Source organism: Aethina tumida, chromosome 1 (genome assembly GCF_024364675.1).
Source record: "Aethina tumida isolate Nest 87 chromosome 1, icAetTumi1.1, whole genome shotgun sequence".
Lineage (NCBI taxonomy): Eukaryota > Metazoa > Arthropoda > Insecta > Coleoptera > Nitidulidae > Aethina > Aethina tumida.
In genome coordinates this window covers 39,998,287-40,008,070 of record NC_065435.1, presented here as the reverse complement: position 1 = coordinate 40,008,070, position 9,784 = coordinate 39,998,287, and the positions used below count along the sequence as shown (strand labels likewise).

The following is a 9,784-nucleotide window of genomic DNA, read 5'->3' as shown; positions in this document are numbered from 1 at the left end:
GGTCTCTAAAATGTAGATTATAGAATTTAATCGTGAATTTTAGAAAATTATATTCAATTAAAATATTCTTTACAATTTACAGATATTCTACTATTCATTTTATAATTTTTTTAAAACTACACAAAAATATAATAAATTAATAACACCTACTGCATTTCATTTTGTCCACAACAATATTCTAGTGTGAACGTAAAAATTAAAAAGATCTCTAAAATGTTTAGATTATAAAGAATTTTATGGTGAATTTTAGAAAATTAAATTCATTTTAAATGTACTTTACAATTTAGAGATATAAGAGTTTAAAGATATATTTCGTTATTTATACCATAATACAAAAATTTAACATCGAAATCTTAAGAACAAATATTTAAGAAAAGTATCTAACAACACATTAAATATTTTGTTTAAATTTATAAATTTTGTAATTTTTAATTTATTTTCTTTTTTAATATAGTTATATCCATTTTATTGGGAATGACATGTACAATTTAAAAATCCAAAAACATACAGGATGTTCTATTGAAGATAACAAAATTATTGTATGTAAAAATGTACTCACAATAGCTTTTTATAGAATGACTCTTAGTTAACATTTATGCTAAAAATGAACTTTCCAGCTTCAAAATTGGAGGTTTTACAGACCATCAATCTGTCAAAATTTTTGGGAAAAAAAAATGACAACATAACATAAAAACTATTAGATTTAGGTATAGGGTATGGTATAACCATTTTATTCGAAATTACATGAAGAATTTAAAAATCAAAAATAATGGCCAGGGAAATAGCATATTTCTATATATTGTTAATTAGGAAATAAATACTTCTAACATCGAAATTTTAAGAACAAATATTTAACAGCAACACAATCCAAATTTTTTGTTTCTAAATAATAACAATACACAATAAGATTTGTTCAATTTTTCGCAAAAATTTAATTTATTTTCGCCATTTTTAATTTAATTTTTTTAATATATATTTATTATTCGTACTTAGAACAAGTGTTTTATCCCCTTTTTTCAATTTGATTTAAATAATTTCAAGAATTTCCTCCAGATGTCATATTTAAATCTATAAATCTTATGGAGCATACAAGAAGATTAAAATTTCAACGAAAACCAACAGGTTCACAGGTGGTCGATTTGATATGGAGTATCCCATATAAAGTGGTTGGGGAAATACCATACATTTCAATTTATTGTTAATTAGGAAATAATTCTAATTAAATATAATTAAAATATAATTACAATATAAACCATTTTTCGAAAGCATTTTGATCCTCTAGAGACGTCAACCACATTTAGACCTTGATTTTTCTTGTCACATCTATTTCTCTTGTTGCAATATTCAATGTTTCTTTCTTTCCACTGAAAATGAATTATTAAATAAAATAATATAAGTCCTACTAAAAATAAATTCTTAACATTAAAAGTATAGTTAAATACAAAACATAAATATATTTGAATGTGGTATTTCTTTGCTCAACCAATCTTTTTAAGATGTGTGAAACATAAAACAAAAATCTATAGGATATTGAAATATATTCTTATACTTACTGGACAAATTTTGAATAAAATACTTTTCTGAAATATTTTGTTTAATTTTAAATTATTTAGCCACCACTGTACATACATTTTTTAATATTTCTTGTTGATACAGGCTCTTTATGACGTACCATCGTTTTTTTATGCGCCATTAGAACACCCTGTAGATTAAACAATTTAATTGCTCCAGAGAAATTACCGAGTAGTCCCTTGTTAATAACATGCAAACAAAAACAACAATAAAATAAAAGAGCTGACCAAAATACATATCGAACGAAATTTACATATCTGCTATCTGTCGTACCAGTTTAGAAATAAGTTCCCTTTAGGTGCCGTCCAAGTACCGTAAGTTTATCCAAAGCAACTGCCCATTATTTTTCGCGCACAAACTTAATAAATATGCATTAGATCGTCACAATTTTACAGTTCGTTCGGTTGTACACGACATAAATTACGGATGCAGATAAACGGTCTCAATGGGATCAGTGTCTGGTCGTGTTGCTGGACCACTCCCGATTTTCTCGAACTAGGAAATGAATGGGTTAACATGGAATGCTTAACATGACCCGTGTACTATATGGGAGGGAAACACTATCGGAATCCTCGTTTTATTTTTATGCGTTTTATTGTTATGTATCCAGTTTGTGGGTATGTAAAGATGAAATGTTTGTGTGGGTGGTGGTTTTAAAATAAATATTTTAAGTGTGCTCTTCACATAAATTTATAGTTTATAAAATATTTGATGATACAAAGTGTTTTGATTCAACAACGGGGAAAAAAGATAAGTAAAATAGTGCACTTGATTTATGATATTTAAATACTAAGTAATTGTGCAATATTATTAACCTTAACATGATTTATTCCATTTATCTGTTTCACCTACTCCACATTTTACTTTATTGCCTGTTTACCATTGTTTATTAATTAATTCAGTGCTATTATTACCACAAAATGAAGATTTTCTTTAGTACTAAGAATTAATTATGTAATAAATTATAATTAATTAAAATAACTACGATTAAGTAAATTACATTTAACTAGATTGTATTTTATTGTTCGAATTACACGACGCCCTGTATCAAATTCCACATCATTTATTTGTCACGAACTTGGCATACATATATTCATGTGCCATTGTTTTGTTCTATATTTTTAGTGTTTATTAACCCTGATCTTTTCATTACCGCTTCATCCAAAATTAAGTCACAAATTAGGCCAATTATTGCATGAGATTAATTGAACGACAGCCGAAATTGATTTGTTATGAAGAAGATTTATCCAATTTAGTTTTAAATGACCCGGATAATTCTCGAAGCAAAATTATAAATAAATAACTAAATAATACAAACATGATTTACGCAGTTATATTTTAGGAATCAATTACAAATCAGATACTAAAAGTCCAGACAAAATATTTCGAATCATATTCATGGAAGTATCCATTTACAATTGGCGACCAACAAAAGTTGGATTTGCACAATTTATTTCCAGGACATTGTTCGGCACATTTTATGTTAATTTTACCATAGGCCTTTTCAAGAATTTTATGGAAATTCGTGTCCGCTTGTTCTTCGGTCAGTTCTTCCGGACATTCTTTCCAAGTCTCGCTGCACACCGACAAGGTTGGTGGCTCAGTTCTAAACTGGGTCTTGAAAATGAAGTCTTGACCTTTCAAGAAGTTCTCCGTTGTTATTATCTTGACGGATTTGTCGGTGAGTTGTTTTTCGACTTCCTTCATGCAGGGACACAACCACTCGTTTGGATGCATGCTGATCTCCTTGATTTTTACGTTGTCCAGCAGTGATGAGTTCAAGTTTCTTAAGAAGTTGAATGAAATGTAGAAATTGTTCACTTTGTTGACGTTTGCCAGGATGTTAGGACTGAGGGTGGTCAATTTGTTAAAGGACAAGTCAAATTTTACGATGTTTAATGGGTCGTTGAATAAGTCGTCGGAAATGTACTCGATTTCGTTGAAGCTGAAGTCGATGCTGTTTAACTGGGGGCAATTATGGAAGGAGCCAGCTTCCAGTGATTTAATTTTGTTGTGGTGCACGCTGAGGGTTTTCAGGAAACTGATGGCCGATTTCGTTTGGAACCAGTTTCTGTCGAACTTGCTGAGGGAGTTTTTGTCCAAGTAGATTTCCTCCAGTTTATTCATGTTGGCAAAGCTGTTGTTGCTAATGGTGTGGATTTCATTACCAGCCAAATACAAGTAGTAAATGGGCAAATCGCTGAAAACTCCGTCGGGGATGATTTTCAGTTTGTTACCACCTAGGAATATTCTCAACAAATTGGGCAAACCTTCAAACGCTCCCGGTTCTAGTGACTTCAGTTCGCCAGGGGTGCCGGTGACGTCCAGCAGGTCGGGGTACCCATCGAAGACGCTCTTCGTCAACAGTTCCACGTTCGGTGGTAACTGAAAATGTTCGGTGCTGTTAATCAAGTGGGTGCAGTTCTTGTTGTCGATAGTGGTGCATGAAAACAAGTTGACATCGTCGCCTCGGACACCATCACAACACAGATAAGTTACCAGCAACAACAAAGCACGACAATGAGCGATGGCTGACATGGTGGAAATGCCGGGTGACTTTATAATAATTGAAGATATTTACAGAAGTTAACCTGTTTTGCGATCTTGTGACCTTCAGCCCACCACTCACGGATTTGGAAAACACGCTACACTGTATTTTGAGAATTATCTGCATCTTTGTTGTTCTTGGAAGTGTCTGGAAGATAAATAAAAACATGAGATAAAGTGTTTCATTGGCAAATATGTGTTTTAATTCAGTTAATTCTTGTGAATATTGATGAGAAACTGGTAGTGTTTGTTAATCCAGGAATATTTATCTTATTGTAAAAATTTTAATCAGTTTGTTTATGTGGTGATTATATTAAATTATAATTCAAGGATATGGTAATAATTTACTGGCATAACAAAAGTATTTCAAAACATCAAATTAAAAGTTTGCGACTTACCTGATATAAATATAACAATTAAATAATAAAATAAACATAACATTTACTACGAATCTTTTAATACTAAAGCGTTTTAAAATCAGTACAAAAATAACTTGTGTAGTTAAAAATTGATCAACGGCTACATATGTCACATTGCTAACCATAAAAAGACCACACAAAGTAGTTAGGTTCATTGTCACGATAAAATCCTTCTGCAATAAGCGCCCAGCAATAATTCGATCTGCATATTTTCCCAACCGGGCATTCGTCTTGACACTTCACGTTGAAATCGGTGTAAGTCTTCTCGAGTATGTCGTGGAACGGTTTGTCTTTCCTGAAGTCCTTGTCTATGTCTTTGTCCGAACATTTGTCCCAAATTTCGGTGCACACCGACAAATTGGCGGCCACGAGGTTGGTGTTCACCGGCAGCTGGTACTTGAACGTGAATCCCTGGCTTTGCACCGCATTTTCGGAGCTGATACTTTGGACGTGCTTCTCGTACAGTTTTTGTTCGAAGTCTTTCATGCACGGGCACAGCCACTGGTTGGGGTGGATGCTTATGTGGTTGATTTTGGCCGCGTCCACCAACGACGGGTCCAAATCTCTTATGAAATTGAACGAGATGATGAATCTGTTCACCGAACGGATGGGTGTGAGGATGTGGGGGCTCAGCGTGGTCAGTTTGTTGAATGACAAGTCGAAGTCGCCCAAGTTTAGGTTGTCGTTGAAGATGTCGTCCGCGATGTATTCGATTTCGTTAAAACTGAAGTCTAGGGTGCGCAAGTTGGGGAAATTGTGAAACGACCCCGACTTGATGGCACTTATTTTGTTGTGGTGCACGTTGAGCACTTCCAAGAAACTAACTTGCGACTTCGTGGCGAACCAGCTCCTTTCGAAGGTGGTGAGCAGGTTCTTGTCCAAGTATAACTCTTTTAAACTGTTCATGAAGGCGAAAGCTTCCGAATCGATGTACCGTATCGTGTTGGCCGCTATGTATATGTAATAAACGGGGAGACCGGTGAACACACCGTTCGGGATGATCGACAGCTTACCACCGCCGATGAAGATCCTTTTCAGCTTCTTCAGGTCGGAAAAGGCGCCGGGTTCGATGGCCTTCAGTTCGCCGGGAGTGACCATGACATCGTACACGTCCAGGTGACCTTTGAACATCTTTTTCTCCACCAGCAACGTGTCGGCCGGCACCAAGAAGTGTTTGTTGTTGTTCCTCGTCTTGCGCGTGCAGTTCTTGTCGTTCTGGTCCTTGCAGAACGTCACCGTAACACCTTCATATTGAAAACACGCACAGCACCCCAAACACACTGCCAGAAACAACAAAACGCGACGACATTGGACGGATGACATTCTGAAAATACCGCACGACAATCTTCGCTGCGTGCCTGAGTTTATTTACTGTAATTCAGGGTGATGTCTCAAGCAAAACTGTTAGTCCTTAACCAGTTTTTGTTGACTGTGGTGACCTTCAACTGACCAAGTCGTTAATTGGAAAACACTAATCTTATCGTATTTTGCATTGGGATTTTAACGTTTCTGTGAACTATTATTATTAATTATGGTATAATAAAGTGCACGTTATGCATAAATATGAATTAAATGTGCTACAACAAACTAGACACGTCACAATCTCTTACCTGTCAGATATAATAATTAAATAATAAAATAAACAGAACATTTACTACAAATCTTTTAATACTAAAACGTGTTAAAATGAGTACAAAATAACTTGAGTAGTTAAAAATTGATCAACGGCTACATGTGTCACATTGTTGACCACCCAAAGTAGTCAGGTTCATTGTCACGATAAAATCCTTCTGCAATAAGCGACCAGCAATAATTCGATCTACATATTTTCCCAACTGGGCATTCGTCTTGACATTTCACGTTTAAATTGGTGTAAGTCTGCTTGAGTATGTCGTGGAACAGTTTGTCCCTCCTGATGTCCTTGTCCATGTCTTCGTGCGAACATTTACCCCTATTTTCGATGCAAACTGACAAATTGGCGGCCACCTCTTCGGTGGGGATACTGTTAACGTGCTTCTCGAACAGTTTTTGCTCGAAGGCTTTCATGCACGAGCACAGCCACTGGTTGGGGTGGATTCTTATGTGGTGGATTGTGGCCGTGTCTACTAACGATGGGTCTAAATTTCTTATGAAATTGAACGATAGGATGAATATGACCACCGTACGGATGGGTGTGAGGATGTGGGGGCTTAACGTGGTCAATTTGTTGAAAGACAAGTCGAAGGTACGCAACTTCAGATTGTCGTTGAAGATGTCGTCTGCGATGTATTCGATTTCGTTAAAACTGAAATCCACGTAGTACAAGTTAGGGAAATTATGGAACGACCCCGACTTAATGGCACTTATTCTGTTATGGTGTAAATTGAGTACTTCCAAGAAGCTCACTTGCGACTTCGTGGCGAACCAGCTCCTTTCGAAGGTGGTGAGCAAGTTCTGGTCCAAATATACATCCTTTAAACCGTTCATGAAGGCAAAACCTTCCGAATCGATGTGCCGTATATTGTTGGCGGCTATGTATATGTAATTAATGGGGAGACCGGTGAACACACCGTTCGGGATGATCGACAGCTTACCACCGCCGATGAAGATCCTCTTCAGCTTCTTCAGGTCGGAAAAGGCGCCGGGTTCGATGGCCTTCAGTTCGCCGGGAGTGACCATGACATCGTACACGTCCTGATGACCTTTGAACATCTTTTTCTCCACCAGCAACGTGTCGGCCGGCACCAAGAAGTGTTTGTTGTCGTTCTTCGTCTTGTGCGTGCAGTTCATGTTGTTCTGGTCCTTGCAGAACGTCACCGTAACGCCTTCATATTGAAAACACACACTACAGCCCAAACACACAGCTAGCAACAACAAAACGCGACGACATAGGATGGATGACATTGTGGAAATACCCCACGACAATCTTCACTGCGTTAATGAGTCTATTTATTGTAATTCAGGGTGATGTCTTAAACAAAATTGTCAGTCCTTAATCAGTTTTTGTTGACTGTGGTGACTGATCAAGTCGTTAATTGGAAAACACTTATTTTATCGTATTTTGCATTGGGATTTTAACGTTTCTGTGAATTATTATTATTAATTATGATAAGAAAGTGCACGTTATGAATAAATTTGAATTAAATGTGCTGCAACTCACAATTTCAAATGAAACAACTAAATAAAATGCTATTTTTATTATAAAAGTATTAAAACGGTACAAAAACCCATTGGTCAGATAAAGAACGTCCACACAAAATAATTAGGGTCGTTGTCGCGATAATAGGCTTCGCTGATAAGCGACCAGCAGTAATCAGATCTGCATACTCTTCCACCGGTGCACGAGTCCACGCACTTCACGTTTACCTGCGAGTAGGTTTTTACAAGGATGTCGTGGAAGGGCTTGTCCTTCAGAAAGTCTTTGGTTAATTCAATGGTAGGACACGTGTCCAAAATTTCGGTACAAATCGACAAATTCGAGGCCACCAAATTGGTATTGATTGGGAGTTGGTACTTGAAAAAGAAGTCTTGGCTTTTGACCGTGAACTCCGACGTCATGCTTTTGATGGACTTTTCGTACATCTTTCGTTCGAGCTGTCTCATGCAGGAGCACAACCACTGGTTGGGGTGCAGGCTGATGTGGTCGATTTTTTGTTTGTCCATGAGTGAGACGTCCAAGTGGCGCAGGAAGTTGAAGGATATTAAAAACTTTTCCACGCGACGGATCGGCTTAAGCACGTTGGGGTTTAAGGTGGTCAGTTTATTGAACGACACGTCGAACGTCCTGAGGTTCAGGTTGTCGTTGAAAATGTCGGAGGAGATGTACTCGATTTCGTTGAAGCTGAAGTCGATTGTGTACAAATTGGGGAAGTGATGGAACGAGCCGCTTTTGATGGTGACTATTTTGTTGTGGTGCACGTTGAGGACTTCCAGAAAGCTGACCCGCGACTTGGTCGCGAACCACTCCCTTTCGAAGCTGGTGAGCGCATTCTTGTCCAGATAGATCTCCTTCAGGTTGTTCATGTAGGCGAACCCGTTCGAACCGATGTCACGTATCAAATTACCGGCCAAATATATGTACCTGAGGGGCAGGTTGGTGAACACGCCGTCCGGGATTATGGAGAGCTTGCAGCCACCCATGAACACCCTCGTGAGCTTCGTCAGGTCGGAGAATGAGCCGGGTTCGAGGGCGATCAGCTGGCCGGGTGTGACCAGGACGTCTATCAAATCGGGGTAACCGTCGAAGGTACTTTTTTCGATGAGCACTGTGTCCGGTGGCACTAGAAAATGACGTGAGTCTTTCGACAGGGGTTTGCCACACTCCTTGTCGTTTTTGCACGAGTACAAAGTCACACCTTTGTAGTCGAAACTGACACGTTCACCGATAAATAGCACGAACAACAGCACACAGATCAGGAGCATTGCAAAATCCGACCCGGGGTGGATGTTTACAACTGTTAAGTATGGTCCAGACCGCAAGTGAATCGACCTTCGACTGGCAGAAATCCGTAGCACGTATCTTACACATTTTAACCGCAAAATGTACGTGCACTCGTTGATTTGTTTGTTTGCAAATTAATATATGTTCTCAATTAAATTCTAATTATACTTTGTGCATATTAATTATAATAAACATATAAACTGGTTGAAAGAAGCTGAGGATGTTGACTTTTTTATTATTTCAGTGATAATAAATTCATTTATTTCTTATAAACAAGTTGCTGATAAAAAATAATCTAATTTATAATCAGAATATTTGCCATTGAACTATCAACGTTCTTGTAAATCAAATAATAATGTAATGATTATTCATAGGGACATTAAAATGCATTGCCAAAAACAAGTTTGATACAAACTGTAGATTAAAGTCAGAAATCTTCTTTATTACTTGTTTAACATTTAGTGCTAAATGACGTGTGTATAAAATTAAAAAATAATGACAATTTTTATTGGTAGATATAGCGTGTAAAAAATAAATAGCAAAGCCAGGTTATAAATAGAATGAAGCAAAGAATATGTTAAACAGTTTTGTTTATTCATTAATATTAATAGTATCGTATTTTTTTAACATACTAACATACTTTAGTTATTAACTAATTTATATATTTCCTTAAATAAATTAATTTGAATTTTAAAGAATTAAGAATTTTTAAAATTAAAATATCCAAACAATATTTTCCCTCTGATAAGTTTTAAATGGAATAAGATATCGACCTCAAATAAAAGCCCTATATAATCTTATCATTTTAACTAAATTTTGCCATATT

General features: G+C 36.5%; 2 protein-coding genes across 2 annotated transcripts; both read right to left on the bottom strand.

The window, feature by feature from the left end:
• Nucleotides 1–2,889: 2,889 nt before the first annotated feature.
• LOC109609526 (phospholipase A2 inhibitor) lies at nucleotides 2,890–4,258 on the bottom strand. Its single transcript, XM_020026190.2, has one exon. It carries the CDS (start codon nucleotides 4,108–4,110, stop codon nucleotides 2,929–2,931), a length of 1,182 nt encoding a protein of 393 aa, XP_019881749.2. The 5' UTR covers nucleotides 4,111–4,258; the 3' UTR covers nucleotides 2,890–2,928.
• A 1,930-nt stretch (nucleotides 4,259–6,188) lies between these two features.
• LOC109609475 (toll-like receptor Tollo) lies at nucleotides 6,189–9,023 on the bottom strand. The gene is made up of 2 exons (XM_049967482.1): nucleotides 7,757–9,023; nucleotides 6,189–7,381 (listed from the first exon to the last, which is right to left on the bottom strand). Exons 1-2 carry the CDS (start codon nucleotides 8,937–8,939, stop codon nucleotides 6,276–6,278), a joined length of 2,289 nt encoding a protein of 762 aa, XP_049823439.1. The 5' UTR covers nucleotides 8,940–9,023; the 3' UTR covers nucleotides 6,189–6,275.
• Between the last annotated feature and the right edge of the window lie 761 nt (nucleotides 9,024–9,784).

Excerpts from the sequence above, each read along its gene's own strand:
- LOC109609526 (XM_020026190.2), bottom strand. The coding sequence starts at position 4,110 with ATGTCAGCCATCGCTCATTGTCGTGCTTTGTTGTTGCTGGTAACTTAT.
- LOC109609475 (XM_049967482.1), bottom strand. The coding sequence starts at position 8,939 with ATGCTCCTGATCTGTGTGCTGTTGTTCGTGCTATTTATCGGTGAACGT. Across the intron at positions 7,382-7,756 it reads TTTTGTGTGGACGTTCTTTA|CTGTGTGTTTGGGCTGTAGT; the intron begins TCTGACCAATGG and ends TGTTGTTGCTAG.